The 19,513-nt window shown below is 40.7% G+C and overlaps 2 protein-coding genes across 5 annotated transcripts in view; both read right to left on the bottom strand.

Annotated features, from left to right (window-relative positions):
- Positions 1–6: 6 nt before the first annotated feature.
- Positions 7–6,667, bottom strand: LOC121071040 (serum amyloid A protein). Of its 2 annotated transcripts, none has more exons than XM_040558980.1 (4): positions 6,558–6,667; positions 1,525–1,654; positions 660–798; positions 7–210 (listed from the first exon to the last, which is right to left on the bottom strand). In XM_040558980.1, the coding sequence occupies exons 2-4, from the start codon at positions 1,625–1,627 to the stop codon at positions 69–71; spliced, it is 384 nt and encodes a 127-aa protein (XP_040414914.1). In that variant the 5' UTR covers positions 1,628–1,654; positions 6,558–6,667; the 3' UTR covers positions 7–68. The 2 variants fall into 2 exon arrangements, with proteins under 2 accessions (XP_040414914.1, XP_040414915.1); XM_040558981.1 differs by lacking the exon at positions 6,558–6,667 and adding an exon at positions 2,009–2,154.
- The window catches only part of HPS5 (HPS5 biogenesis of lysosomal organelles complex 2 subunit 2), a 25,443-nt gene continuing 12,014 nt past the window's right edge, over positions 6,085–19,513 (bottom strand). For 2 of the 3 annotated variants that reach the window (XM_040558972.1, XM_040558971.1), the window contains exons 12-23: positions 18,542–18,701; positions 16,397–16,520; positions 14,632–14,778; positions 13,825–13,899; positions 12,660–13,261; positions 11,198–11,321; positions 10,890–11,045; positions 10,284–10,403; positions 9,864–9,977; positions 9,438–9,544; positions 8,463–8,748; positions 6,085–8,017 (exon numbers count right to left, since the gene is read on the bottom strand). In XM_040558972.1, coding sequence (XP_040414906.1) covers positions 7,957–8,017; positions 8,463–8,748; positions 9,438–9,544; positions 9,864–9,977; positions 10,284–10,403; positions 10,890–11,045; positions 11,198–11,321; positions 12,660–13,261; positions 13,825–13,899; positions 14,632–14,778; positions 16,397–16,520; positions 18,542–18,701 — 2,076 coding nt within the window. In that variant the 3' untranslated portion in view covers positions 6,085–7,956. The remainder of the gene's footprint in view (positions 8,018–8,462; positions 8,749–9,437; positions 9,545–9,863; positions 9,978–10,283; positions 10,404–10,889; positions 11,046–11,197; positions 11,322–12,659; positions 13,262–13,824; positions 13,900–14,631; positions 14,779–16,396; positions 16,521–18,541; positions 18,702–19,513) is intronic. The other variant, XR_005820340.1, reaches the window with a different exon arrangement.

Here is a 19,513-nt window from a genome sequence, read left to right as displayed (position 1 = left end):
GGGCTCAGGAAATAAGGTGGTTTCTTTATTGGGGGCGCGTGAGGGAGGGGGAAGGGGCACACCGCGCATTAGTATTTGCTGGGAAGGCCCGCGGGTCTGTAGCGGTTGGGGTCCCCGCCGTTTCGGCCCCATGCGTTCGCCTCTTGGTCGGCACGGGTGTCTTCTGCGCCTCTGCCGCTCATGCCGCTTTGCCAGTTTTCCCGGGCATCACTAGTGGGAACAAAAGGAGCCCCGTGAACCAGCCAGCACGTAGCTCCCTGCACAGGCATCGCTTCGCTTTCGTTTCCTCACTCGCCTAACACTAGCTTTTCCGCGGGACTTCTCAGCGTCAGGTGCACGCACATGCTAAGTCCTTATCTGAGCACCGTGATGGAACCTGTAACTTATGTCAGGAAGTGAGCCAGCAAGGAAAAATAGCGCTTTTCCACCAAAAATGCAGAGATAATAAATCTGCCTGCTCGGGAAGAGAAGAAAGGCTCCCTGCAATGTGCAAAGGGAGGCACCTTTCCATGTGGAGACAGCCCGCTCAGGCACAATCTGCTTCCCCTCCCCTCTCCTTCTGGGCCAAAAGCTGTGTGTATGTCAAGAAGGACTTCACTCTGACTGGGATGCCTGGATCCCTAGGAACTCACTGTTAACAACCAGAGAAGCTCCCTTACCTGATCACTCTGGCTGCCCAAGCACCACCAGGTCCTCTTCGGGCAGCATCGTAATTGCCACGAGCATGGAAATATTTGTCAGCACCAACATAGTTTGCCTCGCGCATGTCCCGGTATGCTCTGAGCATATCCCATGCTCCTGAAGAAAGCAGAGAGACAGAGGCGATGTTAACTTTAAAATCTCATCCCTGCAACAGCCAAGTACCACTTCAGCCAGAAGCTCACAGGCTGCTGCTGGGCCAGAAAGCTCCATGTGTCCCCAAGGCTCCCTTGAGAAAACTCTTTTGCTAAGCTAGGGGAGGTTGGCAAAGCAGAAGAAAGGGGGCTCCTTGAGGAGACCCTCATGGAGCCATGGAAGTATTGCACGGCTCAGCTGGGACACTGTAGGGGCAGGTGAAGCTCTGTCTCACAGCAAGCAGGCAGTGGTCCTTCAGTTCCACGCTGTGCACCAGAGAAAGCACCGGCTGCACTTTGGGGCTTTACCAGCAGAGGGTTTGCGCACCCAGCTTGTCCGCAAAAAGCTCTCCATGAGCAAGTGACTATTCCTGCAGTCCCTGTGCTTTGTTTGGCTGCAGGGGTGCGCCCAAGCCTGAGCTCTGGCCTGTCACATCCTTTGTGCTGTGCTTGGAAAGGCCCGAGGAAAAGAAATGCAGAGGTGCTCCTCCACATTGGCCTTTGCACGGGAGTTGCCAACAGAAAGTGCCTGCGGGGGCTGACCAGGGCCCTTTCCCAGCACCAACCAGCAGGGGTCCCTAATCTGGAGCTGCAGACCTCCCTGCTTGGAGGGCTGCACCCGCTGACTGCACATAACCCATGCTCGGGGAGGGGTCCTGAGGGAAAGACCTGTGGCAGCAGAGCAGCTTACCTCCAGCTGCATCCAAGACAAATCTTCCGCCACGTGTGAATGGGTTGTCAGCACTTGCACACACAATAACGGAGAGCAACACGAAGCAGATACAGAGCCTCATGGTTCCCTGTCCAAGTGCGACACGGAGCTGTGAGAAAATTAGAGATTAGCAGTTCTAGAGCACCTTTTATAGAGATTTCTGACACAGCATTCATCGCGCTCGTAACCGTGCCCAGGCAGCTGCAGGAGCAGTTATGCAGCCACCCAGTGCTAGCAGCCAACCCACAAGCCCTCTTCTTGCCCCACAAGGACTGATGCCTTCTGTGCTCAACACAAGACTCTTCAACAAAGACAGATGGACAGCAGACACTTGCATTTCAGCATTTCCTGCAGCTCCTTTCATGAGTACAGAGAAGTCCCACACATTAAGACATTAGTTCTTTTCCCAAATACCAGAAAAAAACACATTGCATGCATGTTGTAAATTCAGAGTATCACTCACCACTCCAGAAAGGCAAAGCCAGGAGATGAAGCTTGTCTCCTGTGCTCTCAGAGAGGGTATTTATAAGTGGTTCAGGCCCCAAAAAGAGGAAATTGGGCAGAATACCCAGGGGTGGGAATTCCCCAGCACCACTCATTTCAACACAATTTCAGTAAGCCTGCCCTTGTCCTGACTAAAGTTCATGGATCCTGTTACACAACTTTTTAGAGTATACGGTGCTTCTTTGCTGTCCGTGGAACTATTTGCTCCTCACACCAAGCTGACTGAGAAACTGCCTCAAAGACTGAAGTGTTCTGTGTGTTTGAAGTGTTATGGCTGACTTAACTGTCACACTTTTTTGGGGACTTGTGCAGGACAGAGCTTGGAGGGGAAGCTGCCTGATCACCTGCATTTACCTTGGAGCACAAGATTGGGTCTGTTTCTGTGCACAAGTGTATTGGACTTGTGTGGCAAGGGTTTGGTAGCAGGGGAGCTGGGGGGGTGGCCTCTGTGAGCAGAGCCCTGCGGCTGCCCCAGGTCAGACCAGAGCCAGCTCTAGTCAGCTCCAAAAGGGATCTGCCACTGGCCAGAGCTGAGCCAGTGAGTGACGCTGGTTGGGCCTCTGAGACAGCATTTAAAAAGGGTGTGGAAAAAAAAACTGCTGCACAACAGCAGATGGGAGAGATGCATGAGAAAACATAGAAACAGCCCTGCAGGCACCAAGTTCAGTGAAGAAGGAGGGGAAGAAGTGCTTCAGGCACTGGAGCAGAAGTTCCCCTGCGGCCTGCAGAAAGACCCATGGTGGAACAGGTGGATGTGGCCTGGAGAAGGATGCGGCCCATGGAGAGCCCCCGCAGGAGCAGGCCCCTGGCCAGAGCTGCAGCCCGTGGAGAGGAGCCCACGCAGGAGCAGGGGATCTGGGGGGAGCTGCCGCTCGTGGGGGACCCGTGCTGGAGCAGTTTGCTCCTGGGGGATGGACCCCATGGTACGGAGCCATGTTGGAGGAGTTCTTAAAGAGCTGCTGCCCGTAGGAAGGCCTCGCAGGATCAGTGTGGGAAGGACGGCATCCCGTGGGAGGGACCCCACGTGGAGCAGGGGCAGAGAGTGACCGTGAAGGAGCGGTGGAGACAAAGTGTTAGAGACTGACGGCATCCCCCATTCCCTGTTCCTCTGCACCACTCAAGGTGGAGGAGATAGGAGGGGGTGGACGAGGGGGAGGTGCTTTTAGTTTGCTTTTAAGTTCTCACTGCTCTAGCCTGTTGTCAACAGGCAATAAGTTACATTAATTTCCCTTACGCCAAGTCTGTTTTACCCATGACAGTAACTGGTGAGTGACCTCCCTATCCTTATCTCAACCCATGAGCTGTTTTTCTTATTTTCTTCCTGTCCTTTTAAGGATGGGGAGCAAGAGAGCAGCATGGAGGAGCTTAGCTAGCCACCAGTGTGGAACTGCAAGGAATAGTCAGCTGCATTACCAGAACTGCTGTGGGAACTGCTAGGTGCTGGGCTGACAAGATGGATCCCAGAGCTGATGGAAGTGTTGCTTCACAATGGAGTTAAGAGCAAACTCTGAACATGTATGTCCTTGCTGGTAATGCTTTAAGATAGCACATACTCTTGCCACCATGAGGAAGGCCGAGATGGTTTGTCCTTCCGTTGCTTGCTCCCACAGATTCCTCTCAAGGGACTTTCAGCCATCCTGCTGCAACAACAGCTCAGTGGGGCTCAAGGAGGCTAAAGGAAGGAGATGTTTTAATGCAGTAGTAAATGTTCTACCAAAGGGGAAGTTCAAATCCATATAGCCACATCTCTGCTAGATTTTTTAAGACTGCCATATCAACTGTCAAGCCCTATCAGCATGGTTCATAGTTTGTTTGCCCACAAACAAACTTGCTTAGGGATCAGCTCAAAAAGTGCTTGGTGCTTGCTTCCCTTTTAATAACGACTAACACGTTTCTTCTGCAGAAGGCTCTAGAGTGAGCAAGCAAAACGTCTCCCATTGTGCGCTCTCATACACAATTTAACAAGTCTGAACCCCAGAGAGTTTCTTTAAATTCTCTGCAGAAGAGGTATGTGTTGTTGCCCCATTCACAACTCTGTCACTTAATTAGCAGTTGCAGTTTAACAGCAGGGGCATGAGGTAAAAGACGTACAATAACAAACTGGGTTAATAAAGTGCCAGCAGCTGTCTTCCTTGGTTTTCTTCCTCTAAAGAAAAACTTAGCTAATGAGAACAAGAGACATTTTCCAAAGACAGACCTGGAGCAAAAGGACAGATATTTTCTTTTATGCCATATCTCTAAATTTAATTATTTGAGACAAAGAGAATCTATACCTTAACCCAACAGAAAGGGAAACATTACAAAAAGCAGGGAGCCATAGTTTTGCCCTTGCCACCCATGAACCTCACGTCTACCAATGCAACACCTCAGTTACTGTAGGGACTGGAGTGCCAAGTTTTACCACAACTCTGTTCACATCCTACTGATGACTCATGCCCCTTCCAGTACATGTCAGCTTGAGTTCTCTCTCTGCTGGCTGCAGAGCCCTGTCTGTTTCCTTTCTAGTTTTGATTTAAAATAAAGTAAGTCATGACTGGAAAATGATTCCTATAAACAGAGATAGAGCTCACTCACTAGAACTCTTACATATGCCCCTGTGTCCAGGGACCTGTAACAGAACACTACCTGCAAAACTGACCTAACCTAAGGACCTTTTCCATACAAGAGCTCAGACATTTTTTGAGCACAAAAGGATCTTCTGAGTTTTATGATTTGGTCTGATGTTTCATATTCTCACTAAACCAAGCTTTTCTGCAAATAGCACAAACATGAGAATAACTGCAAGAAGACAGCTGCTGGAGCATATCCTGAGATCATGGAGTGTATCCTCCTGACTCTGTTCCTGCAGGTAACAGCCTGAACCCTGCTTTCCTGTCTCCTCTTGGCCTGCCTTCCCAGTCACAGCCCTTGGCCCACAGAAAAAAGTTGCAGCCAACAATTGCTCCTTTTCACAGAGACATAGGCAAGCTGCCACTGAACAAGCACAAGTGTTTGAGCAAAATATTCCCTTCTGTTCTAGCACTGAAGCACAGGCTGCGTGTGCACACCAGGTAAAGGTAGCATATGTAAGAGCCACTCTGAGACTGTCTTCTGACTTTATACACACTGATACAATTAAAACAAAACACTATTCAGAAGTTCTATCCCTCAAACTGTCCTTTAATCTTAAGTATCTACAAATGCAGTCATTCTGCAATCTCGGTATTTTGCAATCTAAATCAATAAGCCTCTGATTGGGAAATGGTATGAGGTGAATTCCCCGCTCAGGAACAGTAATACATGCTGTTTTTCCATATTCTCTGAAGACGGCCTTGTCTTAGCTTACTCAAGCAAGAATTCACTTCAGGACTTCTGCCATGCTGGTCTGTGCAATAATTACTAGCATTGACATCAGGCTTATAGACTTAGTAACTGCAAACATGGCCCCTCTTCAAGAAACAGATTGTACATATATATGTTTACACACAGTTCCTGGTAGGTTTTGATAATTCTAATGGTGAAATAAGTGTTTTGAGCCAGGTAGAGGTTTTTTTTTTTTGAGGAGGAGAAAAAAAGCTAGCTACACTTACTCCAGGCAAAGCCTTCCTTTATTGATTTTTACTTCTCGAGGGTCCCTGCCACCACCTGTCACCAGAACAACAGACGAGCCACGGCTCATCTGCTTCACTGCAGGCTGGCTTAATCGACCAGTGGTGTATGCTTAACTGGCTGATGAAGAGCTGGTAAGGGGGATCCTTCAGGAAGCCTTAGGATGATAGCATTGCTCTGTGCAACTAAATTCTAAACATGAGACCATTTCATATCACACTTCCTCCACATTATCCATATATGATGAAAACATATGCATTAAGAATAGGAAGCAGCAATTTTTCCGACTCTTCTTCAAAAAGTAAACTTTTACTCTTTATTGACAACCAAGTTAACTGAAGTCATCAACACAAGCTCACTTTAGATACCAGATTTTAACAAATACTTCCTGTTACATTAGCTGTATGATTACTACAACAAAAAAATTAAGAACAAGAAAAACTTTGAGTGGAAAGTTATGATTTATTGCCAAAAAAAACACACCACTCAACAAAAGTTAATCGAGCGTAAAAAACTTTCACAGAAGTGAAAAAGACTGCTATGTATACAATGTACACAGAACAAATAAAGTAGAACAGTTAAATCTAGAGATAAGTCAGCTATATTCTTACAAAGCCAACTAACTTCCCCTAAGAAAGGCAACACTAGTACTCAGCTAAAGGTTTGATGTACTGCATGAAACAGTTAGGCCTAACAGTCACTGAGGTAGCAGTGTGTTCATTTGGCAGATAAGCAGACACTGACATCATCTGACTTGTTTAACCTCACCACTTACTGCAAGTGCCTGGGTCCTACTCCAACAGTCTTACTGTAATGTAACATAAGGGCACGGTGTGCTTCTGATGGAAGGATCTGTGCTGTTTCCATGTCAAAATATAAAACCTAAAATGTTTAAAGTTTTCTTTTTTAGAAGTACCTACTTATTGGCTTTTCCACAAGCAACAGTATTAAGAGATGAAAGCCTGCTACTAATTCTCTATCTGTAGCTTCATTTCCTCTAGTGAAGTAACCAACTCTCCACAATAAAGTCTTTCCTGCAATTGAGATGAAAGAGTCAGACTGCACCCATCCAAGTCTGAAAGCTGTATTACTATAGTCCTGTTTTGATGAAAATAAAAGCACTATTTGGGAACTGTATAAGTCCTGCAAATCTACCTAAGATTCTTTTTAGATCTGTATAAAGAAATGCTTTCAAGGCATTTATTGACCAAGTTACAGATTTTGAAGAGAATAAAATTTTGTTCTAATGCATGCAGTAGTTTTTTTTTTTTTGTTTAAATGACACTTAACAAAAATCAACTATTGATCAGACACTGTGGCCTTCTGCTAAAATTGTGAGAATCTGACAGTGAAAAGGGTCAAAACTAGTAGCCTAAAAAGAAAACTGTTCAAACAGGTGTTAAGTGCAGAAACAGTACTCATACAAAACATAGTTCTGTAAACAAGAAATTAAATCCAAGTGATTTTATGAGTCTTCATATTCTAACAGATATTTAAAGATTTCTTGCTCGATGGCATTGATCTAAAATACTCTAAACATTCAGCTTTTAAGAAAACATTAGAATAAGATATGTAGTCCTCTTGCTTTCTAAAAGGTCAAAAATCACTGTGGAATATTGCTGTCCTGAGGTCTGTCGAAATATCACAGCCAAAATCTACTCATATTTCATAAGCAGATATAGGCAATTTAGAAATATCACTCTTATAGTTTAACAGTGAGTTTATTTAGTAAGTTCTTTTCATCAGGTTTCCATTAACCCACTCCTGAGAAATATTTTCTCACTATTTTAAGACTTGTCACAAACAATTAATTGCAAATGGGTAAGAACTGTGCATATAATTTAAGAGGAAAAAAATACATATCACACCAAGTACTTCTACAGCTACTTGAAAAAGTAAGTATTATTTACAGGAAAATGAAAAATTACATGCTTAAATCTTTCCCAGGAATGGCTTCTCATGTCTGCAAACAATGAAAACAAAAATCTATACATCATGATTTGATCCTTAGGGGCTCATACCCTTAACGCTTAACTCATGCGGACTCAGAAAATAAATTAAGGCATTTTCACCTTGGAAATCTGTGAGCTTAATTTTGAGATAAATACTGGGTTCTTTTGATTGAAGTTCTGGAGTGTAAAACTCATCTCTAATGAATAAGAAAGAACTGTGAACAGCTCCCAGTCAAATACCTGTCAGATGGATGTTGACTCAATACAACTGAATTTTTAGGGAGAAGTTCACTTCTTTAAGAGCCTGAAAGTTTAAGAGGCACTTTAATATACACATTACAGACCCCAAAGTTTTCCCATTTTTTTTCTATGCTTGCTGAGACCACAAAAACCGGTCACACCTGTCCAACATGGCCTGAATCAGGGCTCTGCAAGAAAAACAAAGGAAAAGGTTAAACAGTTTAAAAACAGTTTAAACAGTTAAAACAGTTAAACAGTTTAAAAAAAACTAACAACAATGGTTTTGTTTTTTAAAGCAGTTTGTCAAATGTCAAAAACACGACTACATGATATCATGACATCACCATGCATGCCTTCTCTGGAGGGGTCAGATCAGACTCTCCACACGGAACCTCCTTCACATATATCTAATGTACTGTTTTCCATTTCCTTTTTGTCTCCCCATTTTAAGGTACCTATATTGCATAATATATAGTTCTTAAATAAAAGAACATGTTTCAGTGAGTTTAAAATTCAAGGTAAAAGTGTGAAGTATTTTATCTTTTTGTTAACTGAAAAGAAACTTTAAAGCACCAAAAAGATCTAAGATGAATGGTGTGCATATACAGAACTGCTGCTGCTGCATCATCTTACCTTTGTCTTTTCTCAGCAATTCTCAGTATCTCACACACTCCAGTAAATCTCTCAGACAATTCTAGCATCACGCCACATTCTTGCAATAGAGGCAAGGCACGATTTGGGCCAATGGCCTTTGCTAATAAGAGAGCTATGTTTTCCACAGTGATGCAGTTTGGCCAGCTGGGGCTACCATTGCTGGCAGCATTCCCATTCTGTGGGCCATGTTGGTGGAAAACAGTGCTGTGATTTTGTGCAAGATGCAGAAGGAACTTCCATTCTTCTATGGTCTCTGGAATTGAACCTAGATGCAAAAACAAATTTGTTACGTTGTTTGTAAAACAAGGTTTATTACAAGCCTATTGTTTTAAACAGATCCATACCTAAAAAGGAAACTAGCTATTCTATTTTTCTCTTTAAAAATGCAAGAAAATCAAGTGTTATCAACAAGCAAATTGCCTACAGAATTACATTGCCTTGACTGACTCAGTGTCAAGATTCAGTGCTGAACTATATGCAAAGCTTCGCAATACTTCAGCATTTGAGGCTTTGTCAAGTCAAAAAACAAATAATTGTTTTGTTCATCTTAAGGCTACTGGGACAATACTTTGCTCGTTGCAACTGTGTGTGTATAAACGTGTGTAGTGGGGGGAGTTCTGTGCCGCGTGGGGAGGTTAGCTATTCTTCCAAACCTAGCTTTTACTCCTGATAAACAACCCTACATTCCTGAGGTGTTAAATGTTCTCTAGAATTACTGATTTCATGAAACACCATGTGAAGATGCAAGAGCATAACTCCCACTTAGGTTTTTCAAATATGCTGCTGTATACCCAGCAAGTGAAACTGCTACCAAAACACTTCAAAAATTAGAAAACGAAAACAACCCACCACCAACAAAAACAGCTTAACTCTACTTTTGAGAAACTTAATCAGTAGAGACTAAGGGCAGTTCTGATGTTGCAGAAAGGTATACATAGCTTAAGATTCACTAACCATCTTCTTCATTCAATAGGCTCAGATCATCCAAATGAGCAATATTAGTAAAGGCTTCTATTCTTCTGTCCAGCTCCAAACAGAGGAAAAGGTACCCAGGCCAAAACCTTAAATAACAGAGTAAAAATTTCCAGGAATCAAATATTCATCCTAAACTGAAATGAACAATAATTAAATATTCACTAAATGAAGACAGAAGCAACTGAATTTCTTGAATGCCAACAATCATACGGCTCATCACAGAGCAGGCTCACAAGGGGTATCAGATGCATTAAATTGGACTGTTAAAATTCATCCTCAAAACAGGAAATGTTTTTGAGTGAAACTTGTTCAAGCTAGGAGCAGATAAGTGTTTTTCATTTGTATCTTTTTGGGGTAAGAGTACCAACTAAGCAAGTATAAAGAATTAGCAAGCTTTCGTCTTACCCATGTGATTTACAGACGTCTGCCATTTTCTTTTTTGTAACAAAATCAGCTGGGAGTTTAACCAAAAGCAGAATGAGCTGGCTGTAGCCCCATGTAAACAAATGTGATCGTGGCCTAGACAAAGAAAATTTTTGTTTTAAAACATTAATGGTTTTCTTCAAAAAAAAAAGTTCTCTCTACAAGAAACTCAGGTTTATGAAATAGAAGTAGGAACATTAACGAGACATGGCGTAGTCTCAGCAAGAACAGTCACTCAATAAGGTGTTACAGGTAGTTATTTAATCCTTTGGTTTCTTCTGCTGAACTCTGCAATATGCAAAATGCTCCAAGGATTCACTGACATCCAAAGTGTCATATAAAACCTAAGCCTGCAGAACAGCTTTTTGCTGCACTCAGAACCTCGAGTGAGCCCCGCTTTACCTGGGATTTCCTTCCACATCCACAGTATTTGCTCTTTGTGGTGCATCAAGAGAAACTGCCAAGCACAACCAATCCAGTCGTGTTGATTCCGGCTGCAGAAGAGATCTAAGAAGAGATGACCTACAAAACAAAGCACATGGGGAAAAAATACTGATTTTAAATATACCAGATACATGGAGACGTAAAAATTGCACACGAGCAAAAAAGTAAAACATGATTAAAATTAAGTATGGAAAAAACTAGAATCATTTACGTTCCTAGGAACTGAAGGGAACCACAGAAAACCATTAAGTTAACAGAGGTTGTATTCCACTTGCTTTTTTTTTCCCTAAATACTGTCTAACCTGGGTATGCTGAACAGTAGGCACAAGAACAAAAATATCAGGTTATTTTGAAAGTATGTTGCAGAAAAAAAAATATTAGAACTAGCACCTAAGCTAATAAAATCCACACTGAGAAACCAACTAAAACTGGCAGAATGATTTGGAAACTAACGATAAAGAGCACCAAGCACAGAAATATCAAAACAGTTAAACAAACAAACAAAAAAATCACATCCGCATGATGAAGGCAGCACACAGGTGAAAGGCTCTCTATTCCCTTTACCTTTTATCCTCTGGCTGTGACTTCACCAAGCTATCTAAATATGCTAAAAAGTGAGCTGGATCATTCCTACAAAGCTGCTTGATATCAGAAGGTGAAATAGAGGGGTGGAACTTGATCAAGGGCCGAAGAGCTGTTTCCCCAAATTTTTCATAAAGCCTAAAGAGAGACAGAACAAAAACCATTTTCAGAAAGGTGATCTTCTGAAGAGATTCCCAGAAAGCTTCATGAAGTGTGAAGCTCTCAAAACCAATTCCTGCTAGCAAGTTGACAACATGGAGAAGAGGAAAAAAAAAAAAGGACTTGGCTACCTTTGAGCATGTACCAGTAACAGAGGGCCATCATCCCAGGGCCCCAGGTCATGCAACAGTTTCAGTATTTTCAACATATCTTCATTTTCCATTGCCAAAGCAACCGAACTGTGACAAGTTAGTTCTGAAATAAATAAGTGCACATGTTATAAGATACAGACAGTGTTTTGCCTTAACACACACAGAGCCGTTGTTACATGTACAGATACAAGTTACCTTTTGTACTTCCTCAGAACAGTAGCAACAAGTGAACACTTGTTAATGAACAAGTCATGAAATGTCATGGAAGTCAACATCACTTGGAGGCAGTGCTTTCAAGTTTCAGTTATAAATGATACAATGAAGGCACGGAACAATATTCTTGATATATTTCTCATTTCTGAAGTCTTTGGACTTCAGAGGACGCAGTTTTTCTCTTGTGAAAAAAAAAAAACAAAAACACACTGCAGGACATATGGCTTGCTAAATATAATGTAGGTCTGCAGTTTTCAGTATAGTATGTTTTGCTTCTATTAATAACTAAAAACTTTAGTTTGGTCACTGACTTCACAGAAAGCAGAATTCATCATAAACCAAGATCCTGATGAAATGTTGGTAACAGTCTACAAACACGAGTACGGTCCAGCTGAGAGCAAACTGGGAATGTATACATTACTTTAAAGCTCTCATGAAGATACAAATTATGAACAAATTCCCAGAAGCCCAACACCACATGCCAACCATCAAAGCAAGATTCTGTTCTTTGACTGATCTCCGTTAGTGCCAAATTAATGCTAAGCCTTTAAGTCACTCTTAAAAGAAAACACATAAAGCAGAAGCTGAATGCAGAGAACAGACGTAGTTCTGTCTTCCAGTATAATCAGGAAGCTTTACTTCAATAAGACTAAAGAGAAATCAAAAATGTCAAAAGGATTTCTGCAGAAAAAGGAAGTCTGAAGCGATCACAAGCCATTCACTTGCATGGGACCATTCAGCCTTGTTTCCCGCTAATGACAATGCTCTTTAAGTCAGGCCTTCCATTTCTAACGCAAATACTGAAGCCCCATCTCCTACCTTCTGCCTTATTTCTATAGATATTTGATTTTACACAAGATTTTTCTGCTCGTTGAAGAGCATATATTTGCTTTTACATAGATCTGGTCTGTAACTGCCACACCGTTCAACCAACAAGCTCCATATAAATTAACAGCTTCAGAAGTAGTTTCTGTGGAATTGCAAAGTGAGGGGAATACCATTCTCTCCTAGAAGCCAGTAGTTTTTCCCTACATTAGCCTTCTGGGGAACACCAAGCAAACAACCCCAAAACAGAACAAAACCTTCTACCCACCAATCCCCTTCCCCCACTATATCCACAGAAGGAAAATTTGCAGGCATAAGTGGGAATCTTCAAACTTTATTTTCTTTTTCTTCCCAAACAAAATCTTTCTCTCAGTCTACTAGTAATAAAATTTTCATTAGTTACCTTTCAATCCTGCGATATATGTTTCCCATACATTAGGGCTGTTTGCATACGTGGTTATAATGCACTGCTTTAGTCTTTTCAAATCCAGAAGAAAGAAGTAGTTTTGTATAAACCTACAAGCCAAGGTCGACAAAGCTGCTAGTGGCAGACCTTGATCAGAGCTTTCCTCTGAATCACCATTTCCACAAGAAAATACACTCAGCTCAAAACACAGAGTTGTCAGCTCCACAAGATCTTTCTGAACATCTGGTTCTAGGTCACATGGAGGAGATATTTGAAAGCAGCCACCCAAAGGTCCCTTGAAATTAGTACTATTTTCACATACATTTTGGCTTTCACAAGTTTCATCATTACTCTCAGTGTAGTCTTCTAAGATACTATTCGGTTCTTTTTCTGCTAGGTCTCCACCAGTTAGATTTACTTGCAGGTTTTCCTCCAGGACTTCCCTCTGTTCTTCAGCACATACAGTCTTGCTCTTCCTAACAGAGGAATCAAAATGCTCTCTCCTGCCAAATTTTTCTTCCAGATAGACAAGCCATTCCCGTAAAACCCTTCTCATGCACTGTGGTTCTAACAAAACCAGGGGATCCTGGAGTTTGGCTCTGTAGAAAAAAGAAATTTGTTAAGTTGCTTCACAGCTGTAAGACATCACAAGTGAAACATTATGTATGTTTTGTGCAACTCAAAGTATACTCCTGAACTTGAATTACAGTTTGCTGTCGTTTTTGTGGTTTTGAATGCATCGAACAGAATTTAGGCTAGTTGTACCATCTGCATGTGCTGTTAGTACCTCCTGATTTCCCCAGGCTTTCTTTCAGAACTGATTTTTGTTAGGTGTGGGGTTTTTTTTTTGCGTGCATTGCGTTTGTGATTGATTTTCTTTTTTGCCATTGTTGTATGGTTTTTTTTTGTTTGTTTGTTTGTTTTAAGCATGCTTGTAGTTAGGATATAATTCCTCAGTGTTACCGTTTTGTCCTAACCAAGCTTATAGTGGGTTTGCTTGGTTTTAAACAGGGGAAACAAATCATTAACCAAAATGAGAGCTTTACAGGTAGCATTAATAGACACTTACAACATTACTTTTACATGTTTGTAGTGAAAAAAAAATCAGTCATTTTTCTACTAAAGCCCAACATATCTAGACACTAAAAATTGCCCAGCTTACACAGCTTCTGTTGTTGCAGCCTTGAGATCTCTTAGATGATCCTCCTCTGGAAGCTGGCAGCTCTGTGGCTCTGATCTAGAAAAACACATTCATTTCAGCCTTCACTGAAGCATTGTATTTAATAATTTACATGAGGATTTTCCTCAGATTTGTCAGGAAACAACATTAATTCCATTATTAAAAAAATAAAGCTCCCATTTCTATAGAAGGAACAGCTCAGCAAAAGTTACAGATGAATTGGACATGAAGAACAACCATAATAATAATTCTGTGGCCTTTATTATGGCTTCTGCTCTAACTACAGCAGATTTCTGAAGACACTAAATAAAAAAATATAATGACACCATATGAAAGTTACCATACATTATAAAATTACTGGAATATGAAACAGTTTAGCTCTGTGTTAATTGGACAGCCATTATGTTTTATAGGTACCATAAAACACGGTTTGAGGGAGAAAAGTGTGTTGACTCCCCACTCTGTAAGTGCAGGACATAAACTGTTGGACTCATACCCCAAGCAGGCATCACAGGTATGCTACATAAGAGTTGCTGAATACGCTACATTCTTACAATTCAGTAACTACAGCACTGCTGAGACTGCATGCTCCAACGTTCTGAACCAGCTTCTAGGTAAGAAGCCAGCAAGAACCAGCTAAACCCACCAGAGTAACAAACAGCAGCTGGAAAAACACAAACAAACAAACTGAGCTCTCCGTTCTCCTTGAAACGGTACATTTTCTTTAGATTGCTAGCCTCAGAGCACCCAGCAAATGCAATTGCTAAGACAACGTGATTTTGCACTCACGCTTTCTCTTCCTGGGGAGATGCTAGAAGGCTGACAGCCACCTCCTGCTGCTGCTCGTCATCCTTTGCTTCTTGCCTCCCTCTAATATCAGGACTCACATGAAGTGTGCCAATCTTTTCGGTAGTTTTGCGTACAAAGCTGGAAACACTAGAAGTCAGAAGTTTGACCATGTGAAATTCAAAGTTCACAACTGAAACAATCAAGCACTTTCTTTCCATTCAAACCATTGTTTCAGATGTCTTTATAACCTGAAGAACTTCTGAGAAAAGGATCTCACCAGTGATGGACAACGAGAACAAAACTCCCTAAGAAACTGCTCAGAATTCGTACTTGAGTCATGGTTCATAATATCAGCACAAAGAATCAAAAATTGAAGTACTTAAGACTTGGGGTTTTTGCTGCTTGAAAAAACAGGCTCTCATACTAACATTAGTGCTTAGATTTTGATATATTTGTACACAAATAAATGCACATTGGCTACATTTCATTTTAGGGCTAATAAAGCATCAGGAAAGCATTAGGAAATGATGGCCCTCTTAGTAGTAAGAAATGGTTTTACAGCACTCAAAGTTAATTCTTCAGATTATAAAGCTCACCAAAAACATCCTTCTCTTGTCATTGATTTTTTTTTTCCTCCCAGGTATTTTATTCAAGAGAAATCCTAACGAGCACACAGAAACCCATTTCTACCATGAGAAGAACCATGTTATCAAGAGCTGAACAGAGAACTCAGCCTCTTGCTTTCTGACTAAGAACTAGTTTAGGAGCATTAAAAAAAAAAATAACCACCATACCTTCTTTTAGAATTATAGGGAAACTTTAAAAAAGTAACTGTAAAATATGATTTTACTTAATCATAAATAGAACATAGAGGGTACTTAAAACTAAGTTCTAATTACTATTACTGTTTACAGTCAAACTCCTAAAAGTTGCTTATGATTTAGAAAGAACTCATAACAATGCATGTATGTCTGAAAGCTATTCTGAGATACTTACACTACTGATATCAACTATGTTTTTTTTGTTGCAGAATATATTTGACATACCTAAGTGATTAAAGAAGTAATGATTCAAACCATCATTATGGAACAGTAACTTTTTGATTAAGAAACACATCAGCTTCACAAGAATTATTTAAGTTATGTATTTAACACCATTTGCTTTATATGTTGAAGTGAGTTTTTAAAAGGCAATTTGATTTCTGCACAAAATGGACGCTACCATATTTACTTGCACCTGGCATAAGCTACCATTATTCCATGAACATTTGAGAAATTCATTAGATTTACTGAAAGGTGCTGCATGAGGGGAGAAAGATGGCAAGCTAGACAGTACACTTCACAAGTGTGTTTTGGTAATATCTAGCACCATTCAAATATTTTAGTTTTTGCCCACAAGCCCTTATCATTCAGAAATCCAAGTAGCACAAAAGCTAAATTCTAAAACAATATTTTGAGTAAGTTTCTTTCTGAGTACAAACCACAGCCACAGTTTACAAGGTTATGTTAAATATTCTTAGCAAACATTCAGAAAACTAAGGCTGAAATCTTGGCTGCACTGAAGCTTACAGCAGCTCTTTGTATCTTCATTAGAGTCAAGATGAAAGCTTTAAATAGCCTAGCAAGCTTGACTGCATCTCCAGTGTTTCATTTCAGGTGTTACATTTTTGCGGAGCAGAGTATGAACTAAATCAGACAATGCTACAAATTCACAGGACATAAAAGGGAATGATGTAATGGATGAATGAACCTCCTGCAAGTTTTACCTTTCTTTCACAGCTTGGAGAGAGACGAGAGGAGATGGGGAACGAAATGACAAAGGAATACTGAATGGGAGGAAAGTCTCACTCCGGTCAGCTTCAACCGCCACAGATGCATGAGATACGTTGTCTAACAAATGGAATTGAAATAAAGAGTCATGAAACAATGGCCTGGCAAAAATGAAACAGTGAAACAAAGCACAAGTCACTAATTCACTCCTAGATAATCTGCGTGGAATAATCATATTTTTCAGTATTTCATGTTGAAGACTGTGGGGAGACAGAAAAGCACGACCTAGTCTCAAGGACCGTTTTATTACTGACTTCAAACCTTTAGGCTCTATAACAAGGCAAATGACAATCAGCAACAACTGTATGAAAACTTACCATTTATACATAACCTTACAGTTCATTTCAAAGACAAAAAAAAAATTGATTTAATCCACTGTCAGTTATTTAAGCAGATAGGAAAATTAAACGTTGTAGTATGCATCAATTCACACAGCCCTATTTCCAAAAAGGGAAACTATATCTGAACACACAGAAACACAAATCATGGTTAAGGTGTAAATCACTCCTATTTGAAGGGACTTCAAAACACAATTAAACTCATAACTCTCTGGCTTTTGACAAGAATCACAGGAAATACAGAGCCCCTGACTAGTTCCTCTTCACTCTTATATACCTACCTGTATCTACAGGGTGTTTTGATTAGTCATTTCCTTGTACAAGCACACTGTATCTTTAAGGGGTGTGATGAAGAAAAAAAGGATACTTTTGAGTAAGAATGACACTTTTGCAACAGTCAGACCTATCTGCACTGCTGAGAAGAAAAGATGCTGTGCTATTACAGAAATTCTAACAGAATTCATCACTCTCCCTCAATAGGGCCTAAAGGTCACAACTGACTGGGACCAAAAGGTTGCTTTTGTTCATTATACAAATTAGCAACCTAAAAACTTGTGACATCTTATGTAAATATGATCAGGGAAACCAGCTGCAGCACAGCAAAAAAAAAAATGAAGTCATTCATAAGTCTATTGCTCTTAAATACCAAATGAAGTACATGTGCTTCAAGAATCATCTAGAACCTCTCTACCTTGGAACAATCAGCAAATCTGCTATCACCTAATGAACAGATAAAAAAGTTTTAACTCACAATGTTCAAGAACTATGACCCTTCATTTTAGAGTTTTAATGTTAGAAATTGTATCCTTCCTGCACATTTTCTCACTTGTCATTTTTTTGGTGAACAAAGGTAAAGAGACAAATGTAAGCATAAGGGCTACAAACACCATGTACCTTAGTCAGCAGGACACACTACTGACAAACAGAGAAGCAAAAATTCTCCCACCCTACTGTGGTTTTCCTCCAACAAAGCATCCAAATTGTCTTCCTCCTCAAACATCTCTGCAACAGCTAAGAGCAGCCTTTTTAATGGAAAGCCTCTCTACCGCACCCTGAACTAAACGAGCTCCTCATCATCCCAGGTTTCTTCCTCTTCAGAGCAGAGAACAAGACACACTGTTTCACTATGTTTCATCTAGCAACAGGTATTTGTTAAGAAATAAACTCCCTGAGTAGTTAAAATGTTAGATATTAACAATTATATCATTCCCATGCTAATGTATAAATGTGTAAGAGGTGATCCCCTTTACAGACGAAATCCTGCAAGAAAACTAAGCCTACTCCCCCTAAGCCTACTTGTTTTCCCTGAAGATGTAATGCCAGAGACAAGACTAATAAATTCTTTCCTGTAGCCAAAAAGACTGGAAGGATAGGGACATCAAACGAATCTCATCTGAAGCTCAATTAACACTGCCATAGTCAGCCAAGACAGTCTCAGTATTAATTGCACACAGAGGGGGAAAAAATTTTGAGTGAAACTCCAGCTTGGGAAAAGCCCTCTGGACCTTTTGTATTCTTTCTCACTTTTGTTTATGTGTTCATTTCTGTGGAGCCAGTATTTCACCCCAATGTTTCAAGAAAGAGTTTGACTGGAGGGTGGGGTGACTGTGTTTCCATTGAACAAATCAGAAAATTTAATTATAGATAACTTGATAGTGGAAAATAAGAGCACAGAGCAAATCAATTCTTGTAAAATAAATAAATACTGCATCTGAAGAACATATTTTCATTAAGAAACATTACCAAGTTCCACCTGTTCATCTTCCTGGTGTGCAGGAAATTCTTTAAGTCTCTCATCTTCTGAGAATGTTTGACTGTGGAGAGAACATGAGTCTTCATCGGACTGACTGCCTCTTCGACTAATAACACGATATATACCAGAGTCCAAGACACTGAAGCTTTCCTGTCAGACAAGGGAGAAGGGCCAGATGTTTTTCGAGTTGCACTTCCTTGTTCAACTTCCTGCAATGAATTGAAACAACCATCCCAACAGAAATAACCTCACAGTACTTCATAATTCACCATCTGAGAAAGCCCTATGGAAGATCAGATTACTGACAGATCCAGAACAGCAAAGGACACACGTGCTGTTAAATGCATAGTCCAGTGACATTATAAAGATACACACACTGCAATTGCTTTTAGGAAAGCAGCCTGTGGAACAACTGGCATACTCAGTACAAGACCACGAGACAAAAATATCTTGGCTTTAGTCTCGTATGTGAACCAGCCACTTCACCCCATTCACCTGCATCCAGATGAGTCCATGTTCTTTCTACCAGTAAACCATACCTAGCTAGCACAACTATGGATCCTCTAATACTGTCTGCTTCTAGACACATGTACAACCTTTGGCTCATGGTCAGTCCACGTAGTTTACTTTCCCATTTGCCAATGTAAAAAACTTGTTTACCATGTCAAGATGGAATTTATGTTACTGGTTTTTAAGCTTCACTTTTTAAATACTTAGATTGAAAGCAACTCATATTGTATTAACTATGGAATGTTTCCCCTTTCTTGAAATACTGCTGGGAAGTCAACGCCAAGCAGCTCTATGTATAAAAGAGTATTAAAAATACGCTTAATTTTTTCCTTAGAGCTTTCTGTTTGAACTGCAGAGTGAGACCATTTTTAAAACAGGGCTAGGACAGCTCTGAACATTCAGACATTCAGCATTCACCAGATAAGACCGCAGTTATAATCAAGATGACCTTT

Source organism: Cygnus olor, chromosome 5 (assembly GCF_009769625.2).
Source record: "Cygnus olor isolate bCygOlo1 chromosome 5, bCygOlo1.pri.v2, whole genome shotgun sequence".
NCBI lineage: Eukaryota > Metazoa > Chordata > Aves > Anseriformes > Anatidae > Cygnus > Cygnus olor.
The sequence above is the reverse complement of the archived record's forward strand: the minus strand, read 5'-3'. Positions and strand labels throughout refer to the sequence as shown.

Excerpts from the sequence above, each read along its gene's own strand:
- LOC121071040 (XM_040558980.1), bottom strand. The coding sequence starts at position 1,627 with ATGAGGCTCTGTATCTGCTTCGTGTTGCTCTCCGTTATTGTGTGTGCA. Across the intron at positions 799-1,524 it reads TGTCTTGGATGCAGCTGGAG|GAGCATGGGATATGCTCAGA; the intron begins GTAAGCTGCTCT and ends TGCTTTCTTCAG. Across the intron at positions 211-659 it reads TGGGCAGCCAGAGTGATCAG|TGATGCCCGGGAAAACTGGC; the intron begins GTAAGGGAGCTT and ends TGTTCCCACTAG.